A 14,569-nucleotide genomic window follows, 5' to 3' on the forward strand; every position below is an offset into this window, starting at 1 on the left:
TGACCTCATGGTTTCTAGAAATGCTGTTGATCCAGTCTGTCTGCACCACATCTCTCCTCTTTCCTGCTTTGTGTATTTCTTTGTTGAAACACAACTTCTACTTTATAGTTTGTCATATTTGTTAAGGTTAAACTCAGGGTTTTTCTGAGTTTATATGGATTTAATTAACACAAGTAAATGTGTCTGCAAATTTAATGAAAGCAGATTTAATGAAAGGGAACGCCCACGCGTTGGATGTTCTATGTTTAGATCACACGTGAACTCACAAAGGGAGAGGTAACTTTGAACTCCTGAACTAATTACACTGAGACCAATGAGGCGTCTCCAAATGAGGTGACAACTCCCTTGAAGTGAGTTCCCCCGGTTTGGCCACATGCACCTGTAACACGCTTCAGAGCTGTTTGGAGCTGTTTTCCCTCGTTCACACGCTGAAGCTCACAGAAAACAGAAGTCCTGGGTCCGCTCCGTGCCAGGTAAGACACTTTTCTGTGATAACAAGCCGCGTGTAGACTGGAGACAAACACACACACACACACACACACACTCACTGGTTTGCGCATGGCGCTGCGCGTAAAAACTCTCTCATGCGCAGCTTACCGAGACATGGCTGATGGTAACCTTTTAATCTTCTCGGTTTTGTTGACAACTATTCTGTCAACAATGTTAATCTCAGTCATTTTAGTGAGAGTGACGAGAAAGGGAAGGAAAGTGTGTGTGTGTGTTTTAATCCAGATTTTTTTTGCCAAAACAGCTTCATGCATGTTTCATGCGTGTGTTCTTTCCCCTTCACTTTTCACCTCGGATGTTTTTAATCATACATGGTTTGTGTTCGTTGGTATGAGCAAACTCCCTGAGCTGTCATCCCAGTCCAACCAGTTCTGTAGCAGGATAATAATGACTTCCCCTGTGGCGCAGCTGCTGCTGCTGCTGCTGGTTGTCCCTGTTTGATGACATATTTAACATCTCTAAGAGTTCACCCTGACAGAAACTTATTATTATTTGAACCTGTCATTGTCATTATCATTTAATCTGAGCAGTGCAGACGAGCAGATGGACCAGGTGTCCAACCGGTCGGGAGTGGGCAGTGACATCACAGATGAGACGACATCCATGGTGGAGGACAGGTGGGAGAGCTCAGAGGAAGATGAGGTAAACACTTGTTACTGGCTCTTTTAAACAAGGAAATGGAAAAAAAAAAAAAAAAAAAAAAACTTTTGAGTGCCCTCTTGTGGCTCAGCGTCGTCACACCTTCATGTTTCACCTGTACAAGTGGGATTGCAGTTTCCTCTCGGAAGCAAAGACCCAGAGGGTTAATGATGCTGATTGTCTGTTTGCACAAAGTCACAGGAGGTGTTTCTCCCTCCGAGTCTGTCTGAGCTGTGGTCAGAAGTTAAACGCTGCTCATTATTTCACCATGGCAGAATGAAATGCTGACATTTTGAACACTGTGTGTCTCTGCAATGTCCACCTGTCCTCCATCAGAGCTCTGACCCTCAGGGACTGTGTCTCGCTGCACCTCAGACTCCTCTGCCAACCTACAAACAGAAGTTTGACGAGTTTAAGAAGTTGTTCAAGGAGCTGCCAGAGTCAGAGAGACTCATAGTAGGTGAGTGTCATCCCGGTGTCCTCCCGGTGTCCCCCCTTAATCCACATACTATTAGTAATTCATTAACTGGTGAATTAAAAAAATGATTATGCTCCTGAATGTTAAGATAAGATAAGAAAAGATCAAATGAACCTTTACTAGTCCCACAACGGTGACATTTACAGTTCAAGGATTGCAGCTCAAAGTGTTTCACAATAAAAGGAAAATGAGATTTAAAAGACAAATACAACAATAAAACACAACACAGGGTGGAATGAAAAGAAAAAGTCGAAAGCCAAGAGGTTAAAAACCCTGTTTTAACTTTAAAATAAAACAAAAGATGCAAATGAAACGGAAAAACACAACACAGGCTGGAATAAATAGGAAAAGGCTTGATTTGAGAGGTTTAAACCTGTTTTACCTTTTAAAATCAACTAAAAATGCAAATAAAACACAACACAGGGTGGAATAAAAAGGAGCTAGTTGAAGGTTTGAGTAAAAAGGATTTAAGTCTTTTTTTTTTAAGTCTTTCTAGTGATCTGGCTTCCCTGATATCTAAGAGTAGTGTGCTCCAACGTTTATGGGCGTAAGTAACAAAGGTAGCTTCCTCAAATTTTATATAGAAGACTTAATATTATTGTAGAGATAAATGTTAACAGTCAAACACACAAAAGTAAAACACACAAAATGGAAAAACATCCAGGACTTTGTTTGTTATAGAGTAGATTTATTAAAAAAAAAAAAAAAAAAAAAAAAAAAAATCTTTATGAATTTCTTTCAACATCATGGAACAACATGGAAGAAACACTGAGCGTGTTTCAGTTCCAAGCAGATGTTGTAGAACATAATTAAGGGTGTTGCGTTTTTCTTTCCACCACTGCTCATTATTCTTTGTGTTCGATTGGTGTTGTGTGAGAAGGAAAAGGTCAAAAATGTTTTTCTCATCTCAATTAAAACAAACAAACATCTCACGCATCCTACACCTGTAAACACAAGCTGAAATGTACAGTGTGTATAATTTAGCAACATTTATTATAATATCCCTCAGTTTGTTTCACGGTAAAAACATGGTGGTTGAAAATGACGGCCTGCACACCACAGAACTGACTCCTGATATGAATATGAATATAAAAGGCTTCATGAAAAACCATGAATACAATCAGGGGATAGTACACTTACAAAATGATATAAAGTGTAAAACGTGTGGCACACATCCAGCAATGTCCCACTACACTGGCCTGTGGCCATGTATATTCTTTTTTCCCTCAGATTACCCGTGTGCCCTCCAGCGGGACATCCTCCTTCAGGGACGCCTCTACCTGTCAGAGAGGTGGCTCTGTTTCTACAGCAATGTGTTTCGGGGCACGAAGGTAAACACGACAGAGAGGGGGAGGTGGGAGGTTCACGCTGTGTTCTAGTCAATGCAACATATGGACAAACAAAATGCATGGATATATAGCTCATATACATTCCTCCTCCTCCTCCTTTTCCTCCAACATACTGTACATTTCAACAATGACAATTTACAGAAGGTTTAGTGTTATCGTTAAATTATGGCAGGTTTGTACTCACACTTTTTTTTTTGTTACTGAAGTAAGTTAAACATTATTGTCCAATAGAGGTGGAAAGTAATGAATTATATTTACTTGCATTACTATAACTGAGTATTTATTTTGTGTACTTGTACTTTTAAAAAATGTAAAAAAAAACGTGTTTTTTTTTAAGTACTGTACTTTTACTACTTTTTAAATCACAAAATTGGCCTGAGGACAGGTGAATAATGAGGATAGGGTGGACATTGAGGACAGGTGAATGACAAGGACATGTGAGTGAATGATGAGGACAGGTGGACAATGAGGACAGACAGGTGAATGAATGATGAGGACAGGGGAATGAATGACGAGGACGAGGGAATGACAAGGACATGTGAGTGAATGATGAGGACAGGTGAGTGAATGATGAGGACAGGTGAATGAATGATGAGGACATGTGAGTGAAAGATGAGGACAGGTGAATGAATGAATGATGAGGACATGTGAGTGAAAGATGAGGACAGGTGAAGTGAATGATGAGGACATGTGAGTGAATGATGAGGACATGTGAGTGAAAGATGAGGACAGGTGAAGTGAATGATGAGGACAGGTGAGTGAATGATGAGGACATTTGAGTGAATGACTAGGACAGGTGAATTGGCGTTGTGTCCCCTTGTCCTTTTTGCACGACACAAGAAAGAGCCCCAACCTTGTTAAAAAAGTAACTAAGTAACTTTTACTCTTGTTTTACTTTAACTTCCGTACATTTTTATACCAGTACTTTTTACTTTGTACTTAAGTCAAATTCAAAATAGTGGCACGTTTACTCTTTCCACCTCTGTTGTCCACAAGGTATAAATGTATAAATAACAAGACTGTTAAAACTGGGAAGTTCAGAGTTCAAATAACTGTGTACACTTGGCACAAAGGATTTGTTGTGAATAGTTTTTGTGCATCGTTGCAGGCTAAACTTAACTGCCCTTCCTGACAGGAGTGCAACACATGAGACAGTTCACTGTCAAGAGTTTTCTTAGCAAAACTGTATCACTGAGCTGCGTCTGTGGTTTGACTATATATATATATTTATATATATATATATATATATATATATATATATATATATATATATATATATATATATACATACACATAGGCTCACAATATTAACGACTCTTACACATCATGTCCAAGTGTCTGCACCATGTCAAATATCAAATATGATATGGAGAAACATGTATGATGAATGACTTAGAAAATTTCACACCGACCAAAAGGTAAAAAGGTTTGTGCTCCTTCAATTGGCTGCTGCATTTTTTTCAGTCATTCTTGATCTCTTTTAGGAGCAAACATGGTGATGACACTAACGGGCTGATGTAATTATAATGAAATGTTAAACGGGAAGAATCGGCACGCAATGTTTTGCAACCATGTGCAACAGGTTACAGAACTTACAAAAAAGGATTCACTAACTGCAACACATGGTCACGCTGGATATACTCACTGGTCACATTATTAGGTACAGAGTGCTGTTAATGTGCTGTGTGTTTAGACATGGTCAACCTTGCTCGCTGTACATTTCATCATTTCTCTGACCGTTCTCTGTAAACTGTAGAAAAACAGGAGGAGCTCAGCCGTTTCTTACACATGACACAGAGTCACTTAACTCGTCTTTCTCTCCCATTCTTCACCACGTTTTCATGCCTAAATTACTTATTCTATGCATTTTTTTTACAATCCAGTGCCTACAACTATGTCTGCTAAGCTCATGCCTCTCTTCACAAGAGCTCTAACTTCTATGTGACGGTGCAATTGTGTCTAAAAGTGGATTCTTTGTCGAGCGTGTGTGTGTGTGCGCTGACTGCTGTGCCCTTTGACCTCCTTTTTATAGATTACACTGACGTTGAAAGACATCATGACGGTGAGCAAAGAGAAAACGGCGCGCCTGATTCCCAATGCCATCCAGATCAGCATGAGCTCAGAGAAGGTGCGTGTTTGGAAAAGAGCCAAAGTCCAAACTGAGTCATGTCTCACTCTTGATAAACATGTCATTTATTCTTATTTTTTTTTTTATTTCTCCTCGCTCTCAGTTCTTCTTCACGTCCTTCTCCGCACGAGAGAAAAGTTACCAGAACATTTTCCGCATGTGGCAAAACACGCTGTTGAACAAGGTAAAGTACGACTGCACTTATCTGATCTGCCCAGAGTACACTCACACTGTCTCACCCCGTCTGTCTCTGAAGTCACAGCAGCACGGTTTACTCACGGGGGACGACAGGGGCGAGCTTTTTATCTGTCGTTAACGACACACTCAGGTACTGTGTTTGGAATAATTTACTTCCGCGTGCGACAGCGAGCGGCTCAGCAGCAGCTTTACCCAAATATTTCTACTGCACAAAGTAAATAGATTAGAAAGTAAGAACTGGAGGACTTTGAAAACGTAAATGCACTCGCCTGTGTTGACACTTGCAGACGCAAAGGGCTGTAATCATTTTTAAACGGTTTGTGTTGTGTTTGATTATGTATTTTCCAGATTATTTTGTCAGTAAACTTAGAAGCGGTAACACTGAATGAAACCCTCGGATAGCAGACTTCAAACTACCGTTAAAATTATAAAGACGGGTAGATTCTTTCCATCATGGCCGACAATTAAATAGCGTCGAAAACAGAGATTATCAAACACAGTGTTTGTTAGTGTCAGCCGATTTCCACAGGCTAAAAGAGTTGAACTGTTGTTGAATTAGAATGATATTTGAACAGTGTTTTATTGCCTGTATGTCACAAGTAGTTGTATTTATTTGATCATTACCTCCACTGTGAAGGTTATGTTTTCACCTATTTAACTCAAACTGATTTTAATGAACATTTCTAGGGGTGTAGATTACTGAAGTTACCGAATTTCGATGGTGATCTGGATTTTGGATTTGGGAGTTTTCAAAATCCATGTAATATCCCCATATATAGGTCAGTGTGACTCTAGTTTGGCCGGAATCCAAATCCTTGATTCAATCTGACAGTGTCACTGTGGGAAAGTGAGTGGCTTGGTAGAGATTTTGTGCTCTCTGCAGCACCAGCAGCACAGTTCATGTTTAGGCGTCTATGTCATTCATTAATTGGACAATGCTGACGTGAGCACAAGTAAACGCGACAGTTGATTCATTTCCCTGGAAGTTCAGGGGGCCAAATGCCACCTAATATTTGCTCTTCCGTGGTGATCACTGCATGCTCTTTGTTTACTTCATTGTTTTGCATGAGGTTGATTATGAGGACCGGTGAATTATGGGGACAGGTGGATGATGGGTACAGGTGAGGACAGGTGAATTGGTGTTACTTAAGGTCCCTGAGTGAGTGACATTTGACCCATTTTGACTGAGCCCTTATGTGTTTACATATTTTTATTTTGTCAGCACTTTCATTTGTAAAGGTTTGCCTTTAATTAAAAGCAATTCATGTGAGATTTGTGTCCCCCTGTCCTTTGTGCACGACACAAGAATGAACCCCAACTTAGAGTAAAAGTTACTCAGTTACTTTTTAAACAAGCTACTTTTTTACTTTAACTTGACGACATTTTTAGACCTTAAGTAAAATGTTCTAAAAAAAAAACCCAAAACAGTGGTACTGTTATACTTATACTTGAGTATAGTATTGCAGGTCTCTGGTTTTATGTAAATAGATGGATGTGTATAATGGCCCACACTTATGTCAATATATGTACAGGCGACCCACGGGGATGCGGGTCTAGGGGGGATCTGGAGCACAAACACCTGTGCAGTGAAAACATCCCCGTTCTAAAGTTCATTGACCTCTCTCCGCACAGGTGTGGCAACAGCGCCTGCTTTGCATCGAGGACGTTGTTTCCTTTCAGCGCAAACGCACTCGGTTTGAAGCTCCCGTTCGCGTCGGTGAAAGTGTCAAAACTGCCCGCGGACTCGCGTTAATAAAAACAAAGAACCCCGGAGCTTCTGCAAGCACTGAAATTCGCCATCAGACTCACTCTCGACAGGTAGAACGAGCTGTTGTTTACTTTTTATCTCGCGGAGGATCGGGGCGGTGCGTCGCTTTCGCGCAGATCCAGGACTTCCTGGATGCGAGTCCGAGGTTATAGATCAGTGAGTGAGTGTGTGTGTGTGAGTGAGGGCCAGTGAAAGATCACAGCTGCGCGGAAATGTCCACGGACACGTAAGTGAAGCCTGTGAAAATGCGACGTGTTCTCTGTGTCGTGTGTCAAATATTCTAATACTCTAACCCCGTGTGCTTTTCCACGTGGTTTAAATAATATAACTAAATGAGCGCTTTATCACGTTTTCTCCGCCTGGAATGGCACAAACGCTTTGTTTATAGTCTGACCAAACTGTGGCGGTGCAGAGTACTTTCTTCTGAATGCTTCTCTATGTAGATCTACTGTGTCATTTTCATTCAGGGGACATTTCATTTCTCACACTGAGCTGTCAAGGGTTAACAGAAACAGTGCTAGATGAGTATCTAAGTGGTTCTCTCTCTCTCACACACACACACACACACACACACACACACCATAATGTTTTGAGTTTGGTTGCTAAGAATGGAGATAAGATTAAATTGTCCTGTGTGTGTGGGACTGCCCTTGATTACTCATGCAACCAGAGGTGGAAAGAAAAAAGTACAGAAATATTCTACTCAAGTAAAAGTACCACTGTTTTGATAAGATTTTTACTTAAGTACAAGTAAAAGTACTGGTCTTAAGTTTAAAAAAAAAAAAGTAGCTTGTTTAAAATGTACTTGGAGTAAAAGTTACTTGGTTACTTTAATAACAAGGTTGGGGTTCTTTCTTGTGTTGTGCCAAAAGGACAAGGGGACACAAATCTCACATGAGTTGTTTTTAAATTAAAGTACTGACAAAATAAAATATGTAAACACGTAATGTATCAGTCAACACGGTGTCACAAATGTCACTCACTCAGGGACCTTAATTAGCGCCATATCACCTGTCGTCATTTACCTGTCTTTATCATTCACCTGTCCTTATCATTCACCTGTCCTCTTCATTTATTTATTTAAATTCAGGCCAAATGTTTTCAAATGTAACCATATACAGTACTTCCGAAAAAACATACTTAATTAAAAGTAAAACTACACATTTTAAAAATGTACACAAAAAACCTACTACATTACAATAATGCGAGTACATGTAATTCATTACTTTACACCTCCTGCATACAGCCACTGTCTGTCTTCATGCATCTGCTCAGGCGCATAAGTTGCTGATGTTCAAACTGCTTCTCTGCTCTTCGAGGTTTTATTTATTTATTGGTTCCTCCTCCTCTTTCAGCCTCTGACCTGCTTGGAGTTTTGGCAGATGGTGAAACACCATTATGGGCATGAACTGGGCCTGAGCTATGACGAAATGGAGAGCCTTCAGATAAGCACAGAATCAAGCATGCAGAACAGGTGAGCACGCACACACCTGGCTCTCTCTCCTTTATAACATGTAATTATAATACATGGAAATGCATTCAACACCACCTGTTTGTTTGTTTGTTTGTTTGTTTGTTTGTTTTTTTTTGTTTGTTTCCCCTGCAGCCCGACTGCGAGGCCCGGTGCTGGTGATGATGGTGGTCTAGGGAAGATGGAGCGACCTCCCTCCCTCCGGCTGTCCGGGGTGGAGCTCGGGCCTTTAGAGACCTCGACGCCTCAAGGGGAGGATTTGCCTTCTTTTGGCTCACAGAATTCAGCAAACACGGTAATTAATGTTCTTTTTTATTATTATTGTTATTATTATTATTATTATTATTATTATTATTATTATTATTATTATTATTCCTCACTGTTTCTCTCGTTCAAATGTATTGAAAAATGCCCTCCCCCTGCAGGATGACTCTCGCAACACACCGTCTCTGAGATATAGTCCCGCTCCGCCGCTGGACCGCGTCGCACCAGAGCGCAGTTCCAAGCGCTCCGCACATTCTCTTGACCTCAACGCCAATGAGAATGGGATTTCCGAGCCCAGTGGTTCAGATAGCATTGAAGAAGGTTAATAAAAAACAAACAAACCCAAAAACAGGAGGATAGATGAGTGCATGTGTTTTTATATTTTATTATTCTCCTCTTTCTCTACAGTTGAGGAGCGAGTGGGTCTGTCCGAGGTGCCCGGTCGAGTCTTTTTAAACAAGGTCTTCCACGTCAGTGCCACCAAAATGTTTGAGCTGCTCTTCTCCGACTCGACGTTTATCCGCAGATTCATGAACATCAGAAAGATTACGAGTAAGAGAAACAACAAGAAAAAAACACATTTCCTCACAGTTCAAGCTGCCATGTTATATCCTTATGTGGTTTTTTTTTTTTTATTTTTAGATCCAACTTTTACTGCTTGGCAAAAGGACGCGACAGGAAACATGAAGAGGAGTCTGAATTACACCGTAACCATCAACAACCCGCTGATTGGCAAGTTCTCCACAGCCACAGAGAACCAGGTGCGTTTCACCTCGTCATGAATTGTGTTTACACGCTCCATCGGGTGAGTTAAGACTATTTATTTATTGACTCTTTCAGACGCTGTACAAAGAGTCTAGGGATGGTCGGTATTACCTTGTGGACGCTGAGGTCTACACCCACGACGTCCCTTATCACGATTACTTCTACACCCACAACCGATACTGCATCATTAGCAACTCCAAACGGAAGTGTCGACTAAGGTAACAATGTGTTTCAGAGTTCGGTTTATTTGTGGACTCGTATTCTATCCACATGTGGGGATTTTAAAGGCGTTTTCTACTGCCAGGATCTACACTGATGTGAAGTACAAGAAGCAGCCCTGGGGCCTGGTCAAGTCCTTCATCACTAAGAACTCCTGGAGTAGTATAGAGGACTATTTCCAGCAGCTCGGTGAGTAGAAAGCCCTTTTTGAACACTGTGTACTGTGAGAGTGTGTAGTGTGTACCTTCCAGCTGCGTTTGCAAGCAAGGAAGTTTATTTTTTATTTGTTACTGACCCTTTGACCAAATGGTGTCCAAATGTAATGAATCCTTTCTGACAATCCTAATGCCACTTTTTCAATACATGGTCCTGGCATGACTCGGCACAGCACGGCACGTTTCTTTTATTTTGCTCTTCCATTAGCGATGATACCTAGTACTTTTAGTACTAGTACCTGCAGCGAAGTTCCAGGCGAGCTGAGCCGATAATGATGTGACGTGACACATGCTTGATATGGGAGACATGCATGACTGTAAAAAATGTAGATAAAAATCAGCGAAAACCATTTTAGCTTAGTCATATTTGGGCTGTTTATTTCTTCTTTTTGGGAGAACAATATTGTTTCACAATTCGAGATTTATGTCTTTGAAATAACTCGGCACAAATGTGTTAATAGCTTCATAACTTCATAAAATGACTGTATTGGACTAATAAAGGTATCGGTATCATCCCTAAATAAAAAATATATATTATTTGTGATGTCACAGAAATGGAACTGCTGGAGGAGGAAGCGGAGCTTAATCAAGGAGGCGGTGATTCTGGGAAGATCGGCGGACTCCGGAGACGAAGGAGGACGTACAGCCGGACGCTGCCAGAACACATGAAGCCAAACAAGCAGTATGTGCAGGAGTCCGAGCAGCTCAGAGATGCCAACATGGGTACATGACCTCTTTAAATACTGTTGTTGTAGCTAATCTGGAGGAGGGATTAGCCATTACAGTACTAGCCATAATCCCTGGATTTGATATTGGGAAGGCAACAATTTTTAAATTTTAATATGATCAATAAAACTTAAATATGAGGTAAATGCTTCACTTAACAAAGGCAACAAGTTTTCCCACCACTGTCATGTAAAGCTAGGTAGTATAAAAAAAGCATTGGAAGTAGTAAAGTAGTAGAAATATTATATGATGCAGAGGGAAACATCGCCTTTGACTCTCATCAAAGGATACAAAACTGAAGATATAACATGTTGGTGAACTCTAAATCACTCAGCTTTATCCTGCACATCTGAACCTGGCGGCTGCTGCCCTGAACTGACATGTTTATCCGTCTGTTTAATGTACATACAATTGTAAGTAAACAATAACTGTTGGGGGTAGTAAAATATTAAATAAGAGACTCAAGAACATCAGTTTCAATTGCCTCAACGGCAGCAAGAAAACAACGCACACAACAAAACAATCACTGCTGTTGAAAACCACAGAGGAGGTTGTACCTGTATCACTGTTGTATGTGCTCACATTCTTTTGACACATCCTGACACAACGTTTATATCTCAAAGTTGTTACAAAATCCCGCGTCCTAGGTTTTCTCCTAACATCGACTACAGCTCAGTGTTTGCCTTTGAGACCGCCGGCACTTGAAAAGCAGTCGATCTGTAATATTGATCTGTTCTACTGGTTTTCAGGCCCCATAGAAATGAAAGCTTCGCGTCAATGGAGCACAACCACCATAGTTGCTGTGATGAGTCTGATGTGAGTAAACAACCGATAAAAAAATAAAAGCCAGAGTTTGTGTTTCTCACACAACACAACACAAAGTCTGGCTTTTATTTTTGTGTGTGTGTGTGTGTGTGTGTGTGTGTGTATATATATATATATGTATATGTGTGTATATATGTGTATATATATATGTGTGTGTGTGTATGTGTGTGTGTGTGTGTATATATATATATATATATATATATATACACTGTATATATAGATAGATCGATACATACATATACGTATATACATATCTATATCTATATATATATATATATATATATATATATATATACACTGTATATATAGATAGATCGATACATACATATACGTATATACATATCTATATCTATATATATATATCTATATATATATATATATATATATATATATATATATATATATATATATATAAATATCTATACATACATGCATACATATAAATAATATATATAACATTTTTACAAATGTCTCTCTGTCTTTTTTTGCCTGTTGCACGTCAGCATTCCCTTTGATCTTGGATGCTTCCTGTTTTCTTTCAGTCTGCTCATTCTGACGGTGCTGAATCTGGGTCTGTTTTTTAAGTTGTCGGCAATGGAGGACGTCGCCCACCGCATGTACCTGAGCACAAAGCAACGGCTGAGGGAGAGGACTGAGGCCAGGTCAGATAACTCTCTGCTTTTATGCCGTGTCGGTCTTTGCCACGGTCACTCAGGAAGCTGTAGTCTGTGAGGGTGAAGAGGGGTTTACTGTTAGTTTCTCAGTCTTTTTATATTTATATATTTGTGTTGCGCTGTGTCGCCAACCCACAGACTGTACAAGCAAGCTCTTGTTCAGATGAGTCACAATGTTCAAACTGTTTTTATGTTACGGTCATGGCCTTACACCAGCCCTTGGCCCTCTTCTTTCAATTACTTTTTATATTTTGTGTCTGTTTTTGTATCTTGTGCTTTCTTTTATGGAGAAAAAGTTCATAACATCATCTTTTATTATTATTTTTTTATGTTGTGACAGCTTGGCCCCTGAGTATGGATCCAAAGAGGGACCTGGGTACAGGACCAAAGACGAGATGTACCTGCTAAAAGCAGTTCTGCAGGACTCCATTAACCTTTTAGAGCAGGTGAGCCATTCAGTGTTTATTTTATCTATATCATGACGTGAGACAGGATACCGTCTTAGAGTTTGGATATCCAAAAGGAATCTGTGATGATGTGAATGAAATGCACTAAATATAAATCAAATATTTTATAATGATTAAAAGAGTTGAAAGTTACTTAATAGATGATTTGTGTTATGGCAGATTTTGACCATATTTACAGCTTCTGCTTCTTTTTTTTTTAGCTGTTTAATGTCCTTTTTACAGTATATAAATGTTAAATCAGTTCTCCTTGTCCTCCACAGCTCCGCAGCTCCCTCGTAGTGCTGCAACAAAACTTTGCCATGGCCAATCAGACGGCAGCGCCACAGTGACGCTGCACACGCGTGGAGTGGACATCGGAGCAACCGATCCCCGGCTCTGCAGCGGAAAGGACTGTGGCACTGAACTGCCTCTGACGTTGCCACGTACAGTCAGCGTGGGGGGGGTTACACTTCCTAATGCCTGTGGTGGGGCATCAGGTGGCGGGATGTTTTTAAACGTGAGGACTGAATGACGGGAGGATGAAGTGACATCGGATGGAGCAGTGCGTTTAAGAGACTTCTAAAACAGTGACACCGGTGTCTTGATGTGCCGTTGTGCATTCATGATGGACCTTTAATGATGGTGGACACTGTTGTTGTGATTTGATATTATTTAACAACTTTCTCTTGATAAATTTGCACACATTTTAATTTTTGCACAAGTGCCTGTTGAGTAGGTTGTGTTTTAGACATCCTTTTTTTTAGACTATTTTTTCCCTTAATAAAAAAGTAGAATCAGCAGCTCTAATTTTTTAAGTTTTTTTCCCTCTCTCTCCTTGGTAATCATGAAATATTTTTTATTCTAAAGTTACAGCGCAGGTAAAAAAAAGAAAAAAGATTTTAGTGCAATATATCATGAGTCCAATCAGGTGTACGGAGATGACAGCTGATAGTGTTTTTATGTTAAGTTTATTATGGACAAATTTGAGGGGATTCAATGTAAAGTAAGTAATCCAAAAACTGGTGACACTTGATTTTACCTGTCTTGTTTATGTAAAATCACACTGCGTATGTCTGTCTGTTTGTCTTCCTCCTATTCCCGGGTGTGTGTAGGGTCGGTGGGACTGCCTCAGGTTACCTCAGTGCTGCACGTTTGACTCTGTCAGCACAAGATGCAAATTTAGTTCTGTGGTTTTTGGATGATATATGATCATGTTTATTTGTTTTTTTTTCTTCCTCACTCGTTGCCTTGAGCCTTGTTTGATGTTTACAGTGTTGCCAGACACCTCGTCACTGTATAATCTTCTCCAGCATTTCCAACCTAAAATCACTTAAATGTCTTGTTTCTGTTATGTATATTGTGTATACTTTGACGAGCAGTGTTGTAATAAACAAAATCTCTTTCTTTCAAAGAAACACTATTATATTAGGGCTGCAAATTGCTCTGAGTAGTGATTTTTATTCCGGCGGGTAATTATTGATACAGACACTGTCAAATGTAATAGTTTTTTATGCAAATGAAATATTTGGATGAATGTATTTCCATGATAGATAGAAACTAGCAGATGGAATTCTAAAAACTCAGTTCACTTTATCATTTAATTATTTATCATACTCACTGCAGATTTCATTTCTGTGTAATTGTTTCACCCGGCAGTTTAATTCCACTGAGAACACTGACAATTTACTGTATAAACTTATGTCTCTGGATCATGCAGAAATTATCCTGAAGCTGCAGGGTTAGTCCAGTCCTTGTGTAGATACTAAAAGAAAACTTTATGATAAGTAAAAGTGTATCAGGAGATTTTGTTAATAGATTTTCTTCTAATAGAATTATCAGGAGCTGAATACCAAACAAAAAGACAAAGACAAATGTGTAGTGGCAATTTATCCAAAAA

General features: G+C 39.7%; 1 protein-coding gene across 1 annotated transcript; it reads left to right on the forward strand.

Moving 5' to 3' along the window:
- The first annotated feature begins 333 nt into the window (after window positions 1–333).
- gramd1c (GRAM domain containing 1c) lies at window positions 334–14,095 on the forward strand. The gene is made up of 18 exons (XM_058644211.1): window positions 334–473; window positions 1,038–1,149; window positions 1,483–1,606; window positions 2,855–2,955; window positions 5,006–5,101; window positions 5,205–5,285; window positions 8,423–8,541; window positions 8,674–8,833; window positions 8,964–9,123; window positions 9,211–9,354; window positions 9,445–9,563; window positions 9,643–9,785; window positions 9,872–9,975; window positions 10,554–10,724; window positions 11,477–11,543; window positions 12,095–12,214; window positions 12,567–12,672; window positions 12,954–14,095. Exons 2-18 carry the CDS (start codon window positions 1,051–1,053, stop codon window positions 13,020–13,022), a joined length of 1,983 nt encoding a protein of 660 aa, XP_058500194.1. The 5' UTR covers window positions 334–473; window positions 1,038–1,050; the 3' UTR covers window positions 13,023–14,095.
- Window positions 14,096–14,569: the final 474 nt, after the last annotated feature.

The sequence above is a fragment of the Solea solea genome, chromosome 1, assembly GCF_958295425.1.
Source record: "Solea solea chromosome 1, fSolSol10.1, whole genome shotgun sequence".
Classification (NCBI taxonomy): Eukaryota; Metazoa; Chordata; class Actinopteri; order Pleuronectiformes; family Soleidae; genus Solea; species Solea solea.

Excerpts from the sequence above, each read along its gene's own strand:
- gramd1c (XM_058644211.1), top strand. The coding sequence starts at position 1,051 with ATGGACCAGGTGTCCAACCGGTCGGGAGTGGGCAGTGACATCACAGAT. Across the intron at positions 1,150-1,482 it reads AGAGCTCAGAGGAAGATGAG|AGCTCTGACCCTCAGGGACT; the intron begins GTAAACACTTGT and ends GTCCTCCATCAG. Across the intron at positions 12,673-12,953 it reads CCATTAACCTTTTAGAGCAG|CTCCGCAGCTCCCTCGTAGT; the intron begins GTGAGCCATTCA and ends TGTCCTCCACAG.